The sequence below is a fragment of the Lucilia cuprina genome, chromosome 3 (assembly GCF_022045245.1).
Source record: "Lucilia cuprina isolate Lc7/37 chromosome 3, ASM2204524v1, whole genome shotgun sequence".
NCBI lineage: Eukaryota > Metazoa > Arthropoda > Insecta > Diptera > Calliphoridae > Lucilia > Lucilia cuprina.
In genome coordinates, this window is record NC_060951.1 from 49,410,478 (window position 1) to 49,430,225 (window position 19,748).

Here is a 19,748-nt window from a genome sequence, read left to right on the forward strand (position 1 = left end):
TATATTTTAATATTACAAAACTTATTTTAGATCACTAAAAAGTATTCACATTTTATTAAATATATTTTGAGATTAAATAATCTGATTAAATATCGTTTAAACTATGAATTAAAAACTAGAACTTTTGTAATAAAAGTGATTTGATCGCAAAAATTAAATAGGCGATTTAGATTCAAAACTCTATTTAGGATTCGCTATTTGAAAAATACTCTACGAAGTACAAAATTTTGATTTGCTTTTTTCGTTTAAAAACGAGTGATATTCAGAAAGTTAACACATATTTATATCGACATTCTGCCCAAACAATAACTGATCTTCTAAGAAAGAATTTACTAAATTTATCAAATGATCACAATTTCCAAAAAAAAAAATATTCAGTTGATTCAAAAACATATTGCATTTGACTTATAATGACTCATAATGTATTTTTAACTAAAATTATTAAAAAAAATTATTATTTAAAAAAAACTTTTAATTAACCAAAAAAAAAAAATCAGCTTACACCCTACATATGAAAAAAATACCTACGTCCCGTTAACTCCGAATAAAATACAATAAATAATTGAAACCCTATGACCTGTTAAACCTTTTCAACTTAAAAATAAGAAAAAAATCATATTTTTGAAAAAAGAATATTAGCTAATATTGAAAATTACATAAAATATATAATAAACTTGTTTAAAAAAATAAAATGTAGTTAATTAATTAAAACCTAAACTAAAACAAAAAAAGAAAATAAAATAAATTGTTAATTATTGCTGACACAGTTTTTAAAATCACAAAACAAATAAATATTGAAATTATATAATAATATTAATAATATACTATACATATATTAAACAAACTAAAATAACTAATAATTTTATATACACTTACATATATTATAATAATAACTAAAACAAAAGTATTTACTCTACAATCTATTTAACTCTAAACTAATAACAAATTTTAAGAAATAAATTATTTTCTTATTAACAAAACAAAACTTGCTTTTTTCTATGTCCAGTATTTTTTTTCTAACGTCTATTTTTCCTCCCCACAAACTGCATACGATGATAAAAACGAAGCAGCTACTTTAACTTTAAAACTATTGTTTACAATTTTTTTATATATATAAATAAATATAATATTAAAAAAGAAAAAATATTAAATAATTGTAATTTGCTTACATTTAAATGGTTAACATAAATAAAGAGTTGCTCTTTATAGACATAATGAATTAAACTAAATATAAAATAAATTAATTAATAATAATTACTTAAAATATATATATATATACATACAAATATTCATATATTAACATATTTTTCGATAAAAAAGAGTATTAAATGTCTGTATGTGTTTTTCTAAGAATTCGAAAAATTTATTATTCGAAATATTAATAAAAATAAAAAAAATTATAAAATTACAAAATTTTATTCAAGTTTTCCTAAGTAAGATTATTTTTTAATTTTGTTTTTTATTTGTTGCATTTAGTTAAGACATTTAAACGTATTATTAAATATTAAACAAAAAATTTAAAAAAAAAAGTTTCATTAAAGAGCAAATTTAATAATTTTAAAACAAATTAAGTATTGTATATTTAAATAAAACCAAATATTATTAAAAAAAACAAAATCCTTACAAACATGAAATTTAATTTCAAATGTGTTTTATTATTTTCTTTTATTTAGGTAATAAGGAAAAAGAAGGCAACAATTAAGTGTAATGAAATTGCGCGTAACTTATAATATTTTGTAAAATAGGCTTTTTGAATTCTCATTGAGTTAATAGTTAGTCTTTTATAAAACATTTACGGTTTATGTAAATTTTTGGTAAATGTATTTATCGGGAGAAACTTTCAAAGTGCGATTGAAATGTGTAAAATTATCTAAGCTAGTATAGTCTACGATTGTCTAGTCTATAGGCCATACTAGTCTAGACTAATTGTCAAGACTATAGTTTAAGCTGTAGATAGAACTAGACATTCGTCTGTAGACCGCATTATAAATTATAATTTGGATTTTATGCTTGACTATAGTTTCTAATCAATGGTCTTTACTATAGTCTTAATTCTGTAGCCTAAACTACAGCATGTAGTACTGACTCTATAGTCAGTATTATATTCTTCACTATCGTCGTATCAGTCTGGACTATACTACAGTCAATAGTCTGAATTACAGTCTAGTCTGTAGTCAGGACTAAAATCTCCATAATTTGAACTATAGTCTGTTCTATAATCTATATAACTTGGACTACAGTCTGGTCTAAAACCTGGACTATTGTCTAGTACACAGTCTAGTGTATAATCAATAGTAAGGACTATGCTTTAACCAATAGTATGAACTTGTCTATAGTCTGGACTACATTAGCTGAACTATTGTATAGTTTTGTCTACAATCTGTTCTATATTCTACTCTATAGTCTAATTTATAATATGGTATTGTCTATTCTATAAGCTGGACTAGGGTCTAGTGTATAGTCTTGGCTATATTATGGTCGATAGTATACTCTATAGTCTAAACTACAGTCTGGACTATAGCCTACATATAGTCTATCTTATTAGCTGGACTACTGTCTAGTTTTGTCTACAATCTGGTCTATATTCTACAATATAGTCTAATCTATAGTATGGTATTGTCTATTCTATAGGCTGGACTATGAACTAGTATAAAGTTAGCCTGTAGTATGGTCTATTCTATAGCTTAGTTTGGCTACAGTCTAGTCGATAAGCTGGGCTGTTGTCTATTCTATAAGTCTATAGTTTGGACTATAGTATACTAGACTATAGCCTAGTACATAAGCTGGACTTCTGTCTGGTATATAGTCTACTCTATAAGATAGGATATAGTCTGGACTATTGTCTAACCTATTTTGTAGACTATATTTTACTTAAAAGTCAGGTTTATAGTCCTGTCAATGATCTGGACAATAGTTTGGACTATAGTCTAGTCAATAGTCCAGCTATGTTACAGAAAATAAGACAACATTTATATATGTTTATATATCAAAACTTAATATTCTAAATGACTAGCAAAATTAATAAAAAAAAAACTTTTAAAAATTAATTTAATTTTGATATGCATTATCTAATAAAATTAATTTCAAAAATATACACACATTTGTATCTGGTGATTAAATTACTACGGAAAAGACTATACCATGTAGTTTCAATGTTTTTCTTATCAAATCATATGTACGTCGGCAATAGAATTAAAAACACAAATAAAAATTCCATTAATTTGCAAAATGTTTTTGTTAAACAACGGAACATGTCTACACAAAAACATAGGAACACTAATTGGAAGCATTTATTTGTACTAACTGAAAGAAAAAAATGCAGGAAATCATACATTAAGTAAAAAACAAAGAAAAAACGTGTGTGCACAAAAAAAGCAAAACGATAAGGAAATTATTAGGCAAAACTAATAATACAAATAACTGGCCAACAAATACAAATGATAACACCTTTAAAACCCTAAATCCCATAGTTAAAGCAAACAAGTTGTAAATTAAACAAAAAAATAAAATGAATCATTTTTATTGATTTTTAGTTTTATTTAAAAAAACGTTTTATTGAATACTATATTTGTTTAAAATAAACAAATGTTTCTGTATTGTATTATAAATAAATAGCATTTTGTTATCTATTTTGTTACAGTTTTCTGTTTTTGTTTATATTTATTTTTAATTATTTATTTTATTAACTTGCATTTATTGTTTTGTTATTTTTTTTTGTTTCAAAGTTTTCTTTTCAAATTTTCTAAATTTATTGCAAACGTTTAATTGATTTTATTTTCTTTGTATGTAATGCTTTTCTATTTAGTTCACTCTATTTCTATTCTGTTTCTTTGTGGTATTTTGTTCTTTATTAATTTTATTATTAGGTATTTATAAATGATTAATTACAATAATTATTTTATTTTTAATATATATAACTTATTTTTAAAAAATAATTTATACAGCATACATGTTTTAATTATGAAATATATAAGTGTATTGTATTTTCTCGTTTTTAAATAAAATTGCAAGATTTTAAATTTAATGTGGCTTTGCTCACTTGCGGTTTACAATAATATGCAACCAAAGGAATTATTTTTCTATAATTGAGTTTGTTTTGTTTGTAGTGTATGTAAAAAATGGAAAGTCAAGAAGGCAAAATTTTATAAAATAATAAAAGGATTTTTTTTAAAATAACAATTATGTTAATAAATGACTAAAAAAATTTACATACATAATTTATGAAAACAATAGAACATTTTATTATTTTTTTATTTTTGCTTATTTTGAATTTGTATTTACTATTTCTTATTAAGCTTTATTTAAAACTATTATTTTTTTTATTTTATTAATTAACGTTTATCTTTACGTTGATTTTTACGTTGCTGTTGCTTTGATTTAGTGGGAGATGTTTTTTCTGGCGATGAATCTATAGATTAAAAAAGAAATACAAGTTTTAGTTAAATGTTTAACAAATGTGAAAAATCGATGGAAAAACACTGAAAACTTTTTAAATAAAAAATATTTCTCAACAAAATCATTTGTCCAGTTGGCAATTAGTGTTGTATTATTGTATCGTAGTAAAAAACACACGACTTCGATTATGAATTGGACAATTATTTTGCAGAAAAATAAACTTTATCAGAAGTGGTTTTTGCACGAGAAGCTTTTTCATTAGGAAAACTTTTTACTTGAAAATAAAAATAATTACTAGAAAAAGCTCAACTCTCTTGCTAGAAAAAGCTATTTTTCTTTTTGCCCTAGAATATTTTTATTCACTAGAAATAGATTTTAACACGGCTTTTAAAAACAAGTTTTGATAAAAGGTTTTTTATTAAAAAAAGCTTTAACAAACAATAGAAAGATTTTTTGCACTTAAGAAAGCTTTTTAATTAGAAAAAAAATTTTTTCTTAGAAAATTTTTAAAAGAGAAATTAGGAAGTTTTTTATCAGAAAATTTTCACCACCAAAAGCTTTATTCACTGGAGAAAAATTTTTTTGCGACAAAATAATACTTTATTTTAGATTTTTTCAAATAAAAAGACTCTAACATACATTTTTTAAACTCAATTCTTTAACTCACCTTCTTTTTCCAACTCTTTTGGCTCTTTGATAGCTTCGAATTGTTCCAATGTTTTATCTAAATCATCTTCTTCAATTTTTTGTTCTTCAACACTTTCCACCTTTTCCTTACTCTCTCCCACAGCTACCGATTCACTAAGAATCTCTTTAGTAATTGCCTCCGTACTCTCTTCTTTTTCCTCAACTTCTGGCTCGACTACCACATGAGCCATTTCTTGCATACCATTGACTAAAGAATTAATTTGTTCGTGTTGATGCTGCTGCTGTTCTTCCTCCTTCGCCTCCAATGCTTGCGCTGTCGTTTCACGTTCCAAACGTTCACGATATTCACGCAAACATTTTTGTTCGTACTCTACATGCTCCTTATAATACTGATAGACGGGTATAACTATCACGGATATATCATCGACTGTGGCAGCTGCTTTACTATCGGCCAAACGCCAATGACCATAATCGTTAATTTTACCACGAGCCTTGGCAACTAACTCCTGAGCCACCATTGTGTAACGATGTTTTTCGGTTGGATATTTGTGCAATGTTTGAAAGACCGTGCGGGCAACAGCATCGTTTTCGGAAACGTCCCAAAGGCCATCAGTGGCCATGACAAGAATGCCATAGTCACCGTCTTCATTGTGTTCATCTACGAGGAAGAAAGAAAAATTATTTAAATATTTATAAAACTATTTGCAATTCATAAATTTAGAAACTTACCTGGAATGCTTACAATTTTTGTGAGATCTCTGTAAATAACTTCTGGCTGTGCTGTGAGGAATGGTTTAATTAGCGTACCAGTGGCTATGGCCAATAAATCATGATCACCAAAACCACGTGTAACACCTAAAGTACCCAGCAGCCGGGAACGTTTACCCTCACCCGTTACTACGGGCATTTTTAAGTCATCACGCGTTAATGTTTTATAGGTCCAACCTTTGTTAGTTCCCGTTCGACATAAAATACGTTGACCCAAGTCACGCTCATGTGGCCGTTTGGCATATTCCATGGCAGTATAATATTTACCCATTAAATGAGGTTTATATTGAGCCACACCTAGTAGACGTGTTCTTTCTGTTTCCGGTGTATGATCAAAAGAGAATGGCTCGGGAAAAGAACCCTCCGAGCCATCAGAGTTTTCGGCATCGTGTGGTTTACCATTTACGACTTTTCTTTGACACAAAACAGCACGACTGTCTCCTGCATTTGAAACATACATTTTACCATTTATGAATAGCGAAACACAGGCCGTACAACCACCCGCATCACGATAACGATCACGATCTTGGGCTATTAATGAGTCCATATGTATGAAAGCACTTTCTAGCGCTCCTATAATTAGTTCATCTTTTGAAACTGTTCGCTGAAAATGGCTCGGATGAGGAAAAGAATTTACAGTTTGTGATTTGTTGAGCCCGGAGTTGGGTATTAAATCTTCCATACCCTCTCGAGGCAACAGTAAATCAATGCAATCGACCAGTTTTTCATGCAATATATGATGAAATTGATGTGAAGCTGCCAAAGCAGCGCCATAACCAGCATGACCATCAAATATACCAAAGTATGTATAAGGGAGATCAGGATATTGGTGTGTAGGATCTGATAGAACTTGTCGGCAAAAGGCACCCTGGTCTTCATTCCATTCCGATTTACCCGAATTAACACACTCAGCATAGCCAGTACCCCAGGGCAGCAGGCCAATGTCTCGGGGTACTATAATGGGCCGGACATTGTGATCGGCAGAAGCTTTGAGTTCATCAGGAGTCAACAACTGTAAGAAAGGAGGACGGGCATAGGCGAATTTATCTTGTAGCTGTTGTTGCTGCAACATGCGCTGATGATAGTGCGAGGAGCCACGCGGTATATGATGATCATGGCTAGAGGGTAAAGCTGGTATATCAGGAGCTATAACAGAAGCTAAACGGTTTTTAAAATTTGCAAACATATTGTTATAATACTAATAAAATATTATAACTTTTAAGTTTATTATTTTGGTAGTTTGTTTTGTTTACAAAACTCTGCCCCCTTTTTTCCTCTTCTGTCGGCGGTCACTCTTACTAATTTTTTATACAACTCAACCACAAATCAAGCATATGACGATAAATTGTTTTAATATTAGCTGTAAGTTGTAGGAGGGATGAAGGTAATAATAACGTTTTAGTATTTGTGATTGTTGTTGTTCTAGCTCTAATGTTAGTCAGACGTTTAGATTTTTATCTGCTGTTTTTTTGTTAATTTTTCTTTCTTTTTTTTTAAATTTGCAGCCACGTATGTACAATTTTATGGAAATTATTAAGGTTTTTTAAAATTTGTTAATTTGTTTTATTATAAAACATTTTTTTCTTTTAAATTTTGTTTTATTTTCCTCTGCTTAATATTTTCTTTGTTGTTTTTTTCTTCTATTATTTTTTGTGGTAAAAAATCAATAATTTTTTCTTTTTTAGTTTTTGCCTTACATTTCTTTATTTTGCAGTTATAATTTATGGTTTTATATTAAAAACAAATGGAATTGTTGTTTTAAATTAAGTTTAGAGTAATTTTTTTTAATAATTAAGTTTATTTTACATTAAACCGTATATAATTCTAATAATCTTTACACGTCTATTTTTTCATTTCTTATTTTTTCTGTTTATGAAATTCACCCTAATAATGTCAAACGGGTTTTGTTGTTGTCAAATGTCATATAAGAAACTAGTGTTGCAAAGTGCCAAATAAATGGTTATAAGTGTTGTAAAATGTGGTGTTTTATATGCAGTGTTGAATTAAACAGTTAAGGCTAATAAAGAAAAAATCGTTAGATTTAAACAATTTAAATTTTTTATGTACATATTTATATTGTGGAATAAATTCTTAATGACATTTTTGTTTATAGTTTATATATAATAAATATTATTTTTCAAGTGTTTAATAAAACATATGTAATTTTTTTCTACTTATAGATCCAAGGCTGCTGAATTGCAGGATATTATTATAAAATCAAATGCTAATGGCTTGTCACTTCATCCAGATAGTGTCGATCAATATGTCAAGGCCATGTCTATAGCTGGTAGTGAAAAGGTGAGACACGCAAAAATTAAATTAAATAAAATGCATTAAGTTTCTCGGACGGAAATTCTATTTTGAATGAAAATCACTCAAAGAATCACTAAGATATTATTGTGTATGTTCTTAAAATTTTTCAAAATAAATTTTACCGTGAGTTAGTGAAATCGGGAAAAAACTGTTAATTTTAAATTTAATCAAATTAATAACAAATACTTTTTTAGAACAACAATGAAAAACTGGCAGCTTTATGGATGTATGCAGCTCAAAATGGTAATATGATGACAGCACAACCGAAAATGGCGCCCAACGGAAGACCTGTTATGCTTATACCAGCCACTGGAAATGTAAACTATACTTAGAGAACTAAACATTAAATACTTTTGACATACTACTAAAATTAATATCTTTTATCTCTCTCTTACCTTAGTTACCTCCACCACCTACTATGATGATGGGGCCACCACCACCACAACCTATGATGGGACCTCCCCCGCCAATGGCCGCCTATCGTGGAATGACTTTACCCTATATGAGAACCACTTCCATGCCTGTAATATACGCTCCACCGCCCGGCAGCATGCCCGGAACCTATCGTACCCATAAAAGTTCAAAATCTAATGATGGACGTAAAAAACGTAAAGCCATGGCGGCAGCCCAAGTCTTACGTTCGGGTAAATCCAATGCTGATCGCCGCCAAAGACGTAAATCTGATGCCGATGTAGTAGATGGTAATCCCTCATTTCAGTATCATGGCTTAGATCGTGCTATAGCGGATAATTTTTTGGCACGTCAAGAACAATCACATACTAGTAGTCATTTGGATTATTCCTCATCATCGGGTGCTAGCGATACGTATGGTAATACCGCTCCGTCAAGAGCTTCGTCTAAGACAAAAATTGTTTGTCGTGATGTTGTAATGTGAAAAAAGTGTTATAAATATTGCATTAGTATTTAATATAAAAAAAGAACAAGTTTTCTTTAGATATTAAGTTGATAAATTAATTTTAATTTTTATTATTATTTTTTAATCTATTGTATATAAAATTTGTTTAAGCAAAAGAAAACTAATCTATTCAAGATTTATCAAGGATATATATTTTTTATAACCTTTCATATATTATATACTTAATTTGACTACATTCATTCACTTATATAAATATACTTAATAATTATTTTCATTAATATTTAACTAATAATAAAAACGATTGTATATTTAAATTAAAATTTTGTTAATAATATTTAATAAAGATGACAAAAACTTCAAATTATTTATAACGTTTTAAATATACAAATTTTTAATTTTTAGTAAGTAAATAGAAATAGTAACAGTTTATGTATGTTTTTTGACTTTTTCAAATTTCTGAAGTATTTTACCAAATTAAACAAACTTAATTCATTTAGATTAAATTTTGCCTTTATTTGAATCAATTTCCTGTTTAAATTTCCTTAATTAACAAATTTCCCCATAACCCCCTTTTAAATTCAACAACTCAACTTCCTTTGTACAGCTTCCTTTCCAACACTGGACAAATCTAAGCACTTTTTTAATTGCGCACACCCACTGTGATTTAATGCCGCTATTTTTTAGTTTTCATTTGCATTTCAATAAGTTTAGTTCGTCTAGTTCGTACGCATGTGTTTAGTAACAAATAAATTAAGTTACAGGTTATTAAATTGAAAATAAGTGTTAATAAAACAAATTTAAATAATATTTAATTAAAATATAAAAAGAAAGTGTTAAATTTTGCAGTAAATAATGCGTAAAACAAATTTGTAATATTTGCGGCAGCGCAGCCGGCCAACACTTGTTTTTAATCGACATCAATTTATTTTGTTGATGCTTGTTGTTGTTTTTGCAAATTCGAGAGAGCTTTGACTAGTGTTTTGATTTTTGTGTAGCTCAGTTTCTCTTGTGATAAATGTAAACAAACCATTTTTTTGTCTTTAGTTGTTTTCTTTTTTGATTTCAAGTAGTGTGCGTTTGTTGTTTAACAAAATTTGGAAATAATATATGTTAAGTTTATCGCTAATATGGCATAGAACTTAGCGTAGCCTTTAATAAAAAAATATTAAAAAAATATGTATAATATGTACCTATAAATAATTATATCAAATATCGTAATGCGTTCGTGTATTTATATATTAAGACGGAAACGTGTTCGTGAGTGTAAGTGTGTTAAAATTTTAAATAAATTTAAAATAAAAATAATTTAATAATTATAGTTCAGTTCTAGTTCAGTTCTACTTCAGTTCTAGTTCAGTTCTAGTTCAGTTCTAGTTCAGTTCTAGTTCAGTTCTAATTCAGTTCTAGTTCAGTTCTAGTTCAGTTCTAGTTCAGTTCTAGTTCAGTTCTAGTTCAGTTCTAGTTCAGTTCTAGTTCAGTTCTAGTTCAGTTCTAGTTCAGTTCTAGTTCAGTTCTAGTTCAGTTCTAGTTCAGTTCTAGTTCAGTTCTAGTTCAGTTCTAGTTCAGTTCTAGTTCAGTTCTAGTTCAGTTCTAGTTCAGTTCTAGTTCAGTTCTAGTACAGTTCTAGTTCAGTTCTAGTTCAGTTCTAATTCAGTTCTAGTTCAGTTCTAGTTCAGTTCTAGTTCAGTTCTAGTTCTAGTTCAAATCTAGTTCAGTTCTAGTTCTAGTTCAGTTCTAGTTCAGTTCTAGTTCAGTTCTAGTTCAGTTCTAGTTCAGTTCTAGTTCAGTTCTAGTTCAGTTCTAGTTCAGTTCTAGTTCAGTTCTAGTTCAGATCTATTTCAGTTCTAGTTCAGTTCTAGTTTAGTACTAGTTCATTTCTAGTTCAGTTTCTTCGATAATTTTAATCATGCTCCCGTTACAACGAGTGTTTTTAAGTATGTATGTATGTATGTATGTATATATGTATGTATAATGCACTCCATATCAACTGACCACATTAACTCTGATTCACAAAAGCCAAAACCAAACATTCATTCATTCAGACGGACCAACCATCGAACTTCAGCAACCATGTGAAGTGAATTCTCAGTTGGTTTTTACTGTAAATATGGATTAGATTTGAAAATTCATTTTACGTTATAGTAGCTAAAATGCATTGAACACAGAGTACTAGTATAGTATGCAATAGTTCATAGCATAGAATTGAATATTGAGTAGAGTAGTGAAATCAACATGAAGCACAACAATACAATAAATTCACTTTTACAGTATGTTCAAAAGAAAAATGCAAATAGAAAATATTGAATTTGTATTGGTTGAAAATACGAATACAAATACATATGTGCACTGGTGTTTAGATTCTGGTAAGTTTATACATGATGCGTTTCATAGGAAATTGCTAATAAGAAATTAGTCTATTGTTTATTATTTATGTGTGTATTATTTTTAAAGCCACATATTCATTCATACAAATGAATAGTCTGTTTGTATACATATATGACAAACAGACATATATACATATTTTGTATTGTTTACATATGTCTATACGTGCTTGATTAAATTTACGTCATGTAGTCAGACTTGAACTGATTTTTAAAATCATAGAGAAAAATGCAAAAAGTAATAACAATGTTTCATTTAACACATACGTACATATATGCTGGAAAACAACAACATCATAACAAATTAAAACAAAGTTACAACTCGAATTCTCTTTGAACCCTGTAGTTCGGGAAACTGTTCCAAACTAATGAGTAACCAAAATAAAAAACATATTAAAATAGTTTTGAAAAAGCATCAACTGAATTCCAGTCAAACAGGTGGTGAAGGTGGGTTTTTGAATTTGAAAAAGTCTTGGAACGTTTGAGTGTTAAAGAAGATGTTTTGTGTTTTGTTTTTCTGCAAAACATTTCTATAGGAGTTCTTAATTTTTAAGTAGTTTTAAAATAATTCGAAAAAATCAGTTTTTAAAAAATCAACATTTTTTTTTCTAAAATATTTATATATCAAACAACAAGTCGGTTTTTATTCCATACTAAATCCCCCTTTACAAAATACTTGATTTATTTCTAATGATGTAAACATTGGTTACACACATTATTCTACCACAAAAACTTAAAAATACAAAACTTACATATAAAGTATAATTTTTAGAAAACAGTACACAAAAGAAAAACAAAATCTGTAATGTTTTACAAACGAAATATTTAATGAACAAACATAAAAGTTTAGAATGTTTTTATTTTCACAAAATTTCTTTATTAAGATTTAAAAGAAAAATTTTAAGTTTTGTTAGCAACAAAAATTTAACTTCTCTTATTTTCATAACTTAATCTTATTTTCATACTTTCCAACAAAATCGAATGTAAGTACAAGTACTTTGTTTCCATATGTATGTATGTATGTATATGTAAGTTTTCAACAATATGTGAATTTAAACAATTAGAAATTTTTTTTGGGGTTTTTATTTAATAACGAAAGAAATTTCTTTGTTTAAATTGTTCTTCCTTTTTGGCTGTCCTTAACAATAGAAGTAAAAGTAGCTGGAGAAGAACAAGTAGTTGTATCGATTTTAGTTTGCGGTTGTTCCTGACCCACAATAACTTTCATAATTGTTTATTTTAATATTCATAAAATGCTTCTTTATTTTCTTCATTGTTCTTTTTTCTCTTATTTAGCTCTTGTTGCCATTTTTGAACAAATTTACTTGTTCGCTTATTTAAGTTTTTCATTTCTGTTTTGCTTTAAGAAAACAAACTTTTCTGAAACTAATTCAATTAAAATTGGTTTGCACTTGAACTACTATCAAAGTCATTTACTTGTTTGCAAAAATAGTCACGGACGTTGAAATTTAAATTGTAAAAAGGTTCAGTTCTAGTTTAGTTCTAGTTCAGATCTAGTTCAGATCTAGTTCAGATCTAGTTCAGATCTAGTTCAGTTCTAGTTCAGATCTAGTTCAGATCTAGTTTAATTTTAGTTTAGTTCTAGTTCAGATCTAGTTCAGTTCTAGTTCAGTTCTAGTTCAGTTCTAGTTCAGTTCTAGTTCAGTTCTAGTTCAGTTCTAGTTCAGTTCTAGTTCAGTTCTAGTTCAGTTCTAGTTCAGTTCTAGTTCAGTTCTAGTTCAGTTCTAGTTCAGTTCTAGTTCAGTTCTAGTTCAGTTCTAGTTCAGTTCTAGTTCAGTTCTAGTTCAGTTCTAGTTCAGTTCTATTTCAGTTCTAGTTCGATTAAATTTTCCCTTTATTTAAATCAATTTCGTCTTTAAATTACCTTAATAAAAAAATTTTCACCATATCCCCCTTTAAATTCACCAACTCAACTTTATTTTACAGCTTCCTTTCCAACACTGCACAAATCTAAGCACTTTTTTAATTGCATACACCCACAGTGATTTAATGCCGCTATTTTTTAGTTTTCATCTGCATTTCAATAAGTTTGGTTCGTTTCGTTCATACGCGTGTGTTTATATCAAATAAACAATGTTACAAGTTAATTAAATTGAAAATAAGTGTTAATAACACAAATTTAAATATTATTAAGTTCAAATATAAAAAGAAAATGTTAAAATTTGCAGTAAATAATGCGTAAAACAAATTTGTAATATTTGCGGCAGCGCAGCTGGCAAACACTTGTTTTCAACCGGCATAATTTATTTTGTTGATGCTTTTTGTTGTTTTTGCTAATTCGAGAGAGCTTTGACAAGTGTTTTGATTTTTGTGTAGCTCTTTTTTTTCTTTGTGTAAATGTAAAAAAATCATTTTGTTTCTGATTTTAGTTATTTTCTTTTAAGTAGTGTGCGTTTGTTGTTTAAATTTTGAGATAGTATTTGTTAAGTTTATCGTTAATGAAACTTAGTGCAGTATTTATTAATAAAAAAATATTTTAAATAAAACATAATAGAAATAATTATATCAAATTTCGTAAGGGGCTTGTATATTCACATTTCAAAGCGGAAACGTGTTTGTGTGTGTAAAAATGTGTTAAAATTTCAAATGAAAAAAATGAAATGAAAAAATTCAAAATATGTAACATAAATTATATTAAAGAGGTAAATTTACCCAAATTATGGCCTTTTCGATAAAAATTATAGTGCAATGAAAAATGATAGTGTAAATTTAAAATATATGTACATAGGTACATATGTTTGTGTGTCATTTAATTAGTGTATTATTTTGATTTGAAAATTTATCTGCAGAATTGGAAAAAATACAGTTCAAAAGGTAAGATAAATTTTATATTAAATCCATATAATTTTTAACAATTCCCCAGTCACGTCTTTATAAAAATTGTTGGTGAACTAAAACTTACGGTAATTTAGTTGATTGATTTATCTTAACAAAAATTTTTTTGATTTTAAGTTTTATTAGACATTTGTTTATTTATTAAAAAAGTTTAAAAAAATTAGCTTAAATTTAATTAAAAATCTTCATCACTATGATTTTCCGGCTTGCTAGCTGTTTTAGGTCTTAATTGCAACTCTCCAGTAATCTTCGAAATACTTATGCTATCCATAGAATCCATGCCAACTAGAAATAAACAAAATCGAAATTAATTTAAAAATAACATAATTAATAATCTTTCAAACTTACAATCATCGTCATCATCATCTCCCATATCATTTAAGTCCCCCATACCCGCTGCGGTACCACTAACCCCAGCCGCACCTCCTGTTCCACCATTTGCATTCATTCCCAAAATTTCAGCCATATCTAAATCACTATCCGAACTACCAAATGAACTATCACCTTCAAGATCTAAACGATCAGCTTTTGTCCTATCATCACCCTTTATAGTAGAGGTACGTCCTCTTCCTGTTGTGGGTCTAATACGTGAGGTAGCTGTTCCTGGCCTTTTTACGTTAGTTGTAGTTTTAGGTTCATCTCGTCTATCATGCATGCCATGTTCTAAACCAAAATTTGTATCTAATTGAGCCTCATCATCGTCTAAATCTTCGTCATCGTCAGCTAATAGACCTTCTGGTATGAAGGGCATAGAATTTTCAGCTGGCTTTTGTAATAATGGTGAGGATATGGGTGTTGACCTCTTAGTACGTGTCTCAAATTGAGCCCTTAAAGCATCTCTTACATGCAAACGTAAAAAATATTGTTGAAATAAATTTTTCAATTCCTTTTCATGTTCCTCGAACTCTTGCATGTGAGCTGGACGTATTTTCTGTAATGCTTCCAAACGTTGCTTGGTACGTTCCAATTCAGCCTTTTTACGTTGTAATTTTGAATTGAGGGCATTCAGTTCTACTCGTGCATTTTCCAATTGAGCTCTACTCGATTGTAGTTTTACCTGTGAGGAGGCCACCGCATTTTTTAAACTTCTTTCCACAGATGCCAATTCCATGGGTCTATTAGCCTGAGCTAATCTAGCTTCTTTGTTATTCATTTCTTTGAGCAGCAGGTCATGTAATGTGGCACCACGTTGTGTTAAATCTGAGGATAATTCTCGTGCCCTCCTTAAATCATCCATTTTATCACCAATATCAACCTGATTAAGACTACGATAATGTTCATCTTCTTCCTGATTATCATCGGTGGTATTGGGTGCTATTAAAAGTCTGGTAATTTTTTGCAATTCCCCTGCTGTTACAGCAGAGGCAGCATACAGCTTACGTGGATTTAACTTGATGGCGGATTTAGTGACAAAAAATTCAGTGGCAGAGCGTATAAGTAGAACACGCTCTTCCTTGGTGGCAATGCCACCTGGTAAAACAGACCCTGGTTCCAATAAGCCAGCCAACCATTGTAGAACTTCAGCCACAATATAAAAAGAAGCCAAACACCCAAAATTGTTGGACAAGGCTTGAAGAGGAAATGTGTATGGATAACCCAATAACTTTAAATGTTCAGCTAGATCTTTATAAAGGAATGAATTTTATATTATTTTATTTAAAATGATTTAAACTTTATTTTTTACCTCTGACTTCCTTAAAGGACATTTTGGGTATTTGTGTTGTAGAGTTTAAAATTTTTAAATACAAAATTTGGTTTGTTGTGGTTTTTTGGAATTTTTATATTTTTGTATACCTTTGGCAACGTTGCTAGGAAACCACTACTTTCCCTTAGTGTCTAGCTTTTCTTTTTTTCAAAAGGGGTGGCAAAAGTTATATATGTGTGAGTGGCAATTGTGTGTGCTTCTTAATTTATATGTTAAAAATATCTTTATTTAATTTTTAATGTGTTTTAAAGAAGTCTATTTGTAAGACTTCTTTTTAGATTTCTATGCTGCAGGTATTTTTTTAATCATTTTAATATACATAATTCCTAGCAACAGGTGCCAGTTTTATGACAACAAAAACAGCGCTTATAATACTATAACATAGACAAGTGTTGCCATATTTTTCATTTAAGAAGATTTTTTTCTGCTTTTTTAAAAAAATAAAATCACAATTTGCGTGCGAACAAACATTTCTTTCTCATTTAATATTGAAAACAATAACAATTTTCCAATTTATTTGTTGTTTTCAATTTAAAACTAGAAAACACTTGTTCGTTCGCATTAAGATGAACAGGCCCTTAATTAAAGCAACACTCTGGTTACTTAAAACTTTATATCTATAACATTTCAGACCTGACAAAAGTATGCATTACAAAGGTTTTATGAATTCTGTTTTTACAAGGGTGAGTCAATAAGTCCTTGCTTCCTTAAACTTCCAACCTATTAACTAAACTAGCCTTCGGTAGGTTATTGTTCTAGTCTGGTAGACCGGAGGTGGTGGGTTTGATTTTCACCTGTGGCACTGGTTTTAGGGGCTGAGGTGTATTTCTTTGTATTAAAATTAAAATTAATATTTCTTTGTATTAAAATTAATATAAAATAAACGATTTTATATGTAAATGATGAAAAAGTTTTCCGCAAGACAGGTGCCATAGTTATCTGGTTTATACAGAAATCGTTCCGATCTGCGAACCCTATAACAGTCTAGACATTTAAAACCATAGTGCCCGACTTTTAACTGATTACTAATGTTTTTTTTGTAATTTTAGCATAATGGACTATAGTTCCTCTTTTTTTTATTAATGAGGGGTACTAAAATTTCGCTTAATAAAGTCAGGTTGCAGAAACATTTATTTACAGGCTACACGCTAGACTAGTTGGATGACAACTAGTGTATATTAGGGTTCTATAAATCAACTTTCGAATAATCGACTTTTTGTCGAATAATGTCGAAAAGTCGACTTTGTTAATAAAAGTCGAAAAGTCGACTTTGTTAATAAAAGTCGAAAAAAGTAAAAAAGTCGAAAAGTCTGAAAGTCGAAAGAAGTCGAAAAGACGAAAAAAGTCGGAAAAGGTCGAAAAGTCGGAAAAAATCGAAAGCTCGAAAATTGTAGAAATAAGTCAAAAATAGTCGAAAATTTTAAAAAAGTGGAAAAAAGTCAAAAACTCTAAAATAGTCGAAAAACTCGAAAAAAGTCTAAAAATAGTCGGAAAAAAGTAGAAAAAGGTCGAAAAGTCGATAAGTCAGAAAAAGTCGAAAAAGGTCGAAAAAAAGTTGAAAATTTGAAAATTGTAGAACAAGTCAAAAATAGTCGTAAATTTTAAAAAAGTGGAATAAAGTCAAAAACTCTAAAATAGTCGGAAAATCTCGAAAAAGTCAAAAAATAGTCGGAAAAAAGTCGAAAAAGGTCGAAAAGTCGATAAGTCAGAAAAAGTCGAAAAAAGTCAAAAATTTGAAAATTGTAGAACAAGTCGAAAAAAGTCGAAGAAAGTCAAAAAGTCGATAAGTCGACTATTTATAAATTACTTATAGTCGAAAAGTCGAAAAATCGACTTTTCATAAAATGAAAAAAGTCGAAAAGTCGACTTTTAACTAAATGAAAAAAGTCGAAAAGTCGACTATTCATTTCAACCCTAGTGTATATGGATCTGATCTGCTTTAAATCAACCGTAATTTGTTCTTTAAAGGTTCTCTAACTTTTTATTAAAGTGTTCATTCTTTAGTTAAGTTTTTATGCACTTTAATTTAATATAAAAATTCCTCACATATGTCTGACATTTATTGCATTTTACATAATAACATATAATTAAATTGTCATCGCCACATATTTGTTATTAAATTAATGTAAATATTCTTAATAAATTACAAAATAAATACTAATCGCAATCATTAAAGTCTACGATTAGCAACTTTCTTTACAAATGCTCAAATACTAAAACACAGACACATTAAATTATAAAATAGTCATTGTCAATCAATTTATTTTAATCACAAGATTAATGTTAATCAACTAAAGTATATGTATATTTAAACAAACACATTCATTGCATAGTTGTAAGCGTTACTTTTGTAAATGAATTAAAAAAAAATTCACACTTGCTTAATACTCAGCAAACAAATGCTACCTTTTTTAATATCTAACTATTGTTTACCACTTTGCTTACCAATGGCATGAATTATGTTTATAATGCTTTATTAGTTTCTCTTTTACAACTTTTACGTTTTGACGGCTTAACTTAAATGGTTTTTTGCTGGGTTAACTATTTGTGAATGATTACAATGCTACAAACGTGAAATTTATAGGCTTTCATGCCATTGAACTTGAACTCTAAAATGATTGATACTAAAATGAGAACATTAAATTGATTTGCCATTTATTTATTACATCAGTATGTTTTAAATAAAAAAAAATTACCACAATTTCCTTATATTTAAAAATTCGTTATATTCAATTTGTTTGCCTTTTTTGTATTTATAAAAAGTGATTTATTATGAAAATATAAAATGAAAATCATACTAATGTTTTTTTACAGATTATTAATCATTTTCATGCCTTAAAAATTCCCCTTGATATGAGTGTTTTTTTTGTGAAGCGTTAAATTGCATTCGCTTTATATTTTATAAAATACAATAGTATAGATACTAAAAAACATTAATTACTTAATTAATACTTTATGCAATAAATTTCAATGGAATATTTACGAATTTCGTTGAAAGATTTTAAAATTATGATAGAATATACAAATAAGTGCTTTTAATTGATTATTTTCATTTAAGATTTTCAAGATCTGATAGTGTTTGAAAAGTTGTAATAATTTGTTTATGTTTAAGATTGTAGATAATTAAATATTTATGTTTTGTAAAACCACCTTGCAAAGATAAAATCTTTTATTGTATATAAATCAAATAAGGGTAATTTTATAATACACACATCCTTAGATATGTATTAAGATAAGAATCGATACTGACCAGTTCATTGTTTTTAAAGTCACTATGTATTCTCAACAGATCGAAGACTATGATTTATTGAGTGATAATTTTATTCGTTTAATTAATCGCTTATTTAATGAGTAATCTAAAATTTATAACTTTTCATAAAAAATCAAGCTACTTTTCTGGTTTATCGAAGGAATTTAGTTTTTTGCAAAAATGTAAAATGCAATCTGTGATAAAGCTCCGTAATTTAAAGCTTATTTAAACTGTTTATGTAAAAGTAATCAAGTGTATATAGAGCACCTTTTCTCTTATGATTGAGCTATAGGGAACTGTAAATTTTCTGCAGTTTCTCATACATCAAGTTCCTTTACTTAAATAAATTTTTTTCTGACTTATAAAGGAATTTAGATTTTTCATATAAGTGATCAAAGGTAGAGATCCATTTTTTGTACGGAGGTGTTTTTTTGTTTAAAGTTATTAAGGTATTGTCTGAATATGGCCAAGTTTTTCAGTTTTTAGGACACGATGAGATAGAATTCGTATTAGCATTGCAAAATCTGTAGTTTGAAAGAGGACAAATGTTACATC

At 28.4% G+C, this 19,748-nt stretch overlaps 3 protein-coding genes across 4 annotated transcripts in view; 1 reads left to right on the plus strand and 2 right to left on the minus strand.

The window, feature by feature from the left end:
• The window catches only part of LOC111674895, a 46,404-nt gene extending 37,042 nt beyond the window's left edge, over positions 1-9,362 (plus strand). For both annotated transcript variants that reach the window (XM_023435574.2, XM_046947507.1), the window contains exons 4-6: positions 7,992-8,109; positions 8,319-8,441; positions 8,525-9,362. In XM_023435574.2, coding sequence (XP_023291342.2) covers positions 7,992-8,109; positions 8,319-8,441; positions 8,525-9,019 — 736 coding nt within the window. In that variant the 3' untranslated portion in view covers positions 9,020-9,362. The remainder of the gene's footprint in view (positions 1-7,991; positions 8,110-8,318; positions 8,442-8,524) is intronic.
• On the minus strand, positions 4,323-7,385 carry LOC111674894 (protein phosphatase 1H). The gene is made up of 3 exons (XM_023435573.2): positions 5,773-7,385; positions 5,063-5,701; positions 4,323-4,408 (listed from the first exon to the last, which is right to left on the minus strand). The coding sequence occupies exons 1-3, from the start codon at positions 6,995-6,997 to the stop codon at positions 4,332-4,334; spliced, it is 1,941 nt and encodes a 646-aa protein (XP_023291341.2). The 5' UTR covers positions 6,998-7,385; the 3' UTR covers positions 4,323-4,331.
• Positions 9,363-14,355: 4,993 nt separating the features above from the next.
• LOC111674896 (clusterin-associated protein 1) lies at positions 14,356-16,032 on the minus strand. The gene is made up of 3 exons (XM_023435575.2): positions 15,923-16,032; positions 14,587-15,861; positions 14,356-14,523 (listed from the first exon to the last, which is right to left on the minus strand). Exons 1-3 carry the CDS (start codon positions 15,942-15,944, stop codon positions 14,414-14,416), a joined length of 1,407 nt encoding a protein of 468 aa, XP_023291343.2. The 5' UTR covers positions 15,945-16,032; the 3' UTR covers positions 14,356-14,413.
• Between the last annotated feature and the right edge of the window lie 3,716 nt (positions 16,033-19,748).

Bases quoted from the DNA above. Each gene is read 5' to 3' on its own strand.
- LOC111674894 (XM_023435573.2), bottom strand. From the start codon at position 6,997: ATGTTTGCAAATTTTAAAAACCGTTTAGCTTCTGTTATAGCTCCTGAT. The intron at 5,702-5,772 runs GTAAGTTTCTAA...TCTTCCTCGTAG, and splicing joins AAAAATTGTAAGCATTCCAG to ATGAACACAATGAAGACGGT. The intron at 4,409-5,062 runs GTGAGTTAAAGA...TTTAATCTATAG, and splicing joins AAAAGAGTTGGAAAAAGAAG to ATTCATCGCCAGAAAAAACA.
- LOC111674896 (XM_023435575.2), bottom strand. From the start codon at position 15,944: ATGTCCTTTAAGGAAGTCAGAG. The intron at 15,862-15,922 runs GTAAAAAATAAA...TCCTTTATAAAG, and splicing joins GTCCTTTAAGGAAGTCAGAG to ATCTAGCTGAACATTTAAAG. The intron at 14,524-14,586 runs GTAAGTTTGAAA...GTTTATTTCTAG, and splicing joins AGATGATGATGACGATGATT to TTGGCATGGATTCTATGGAT.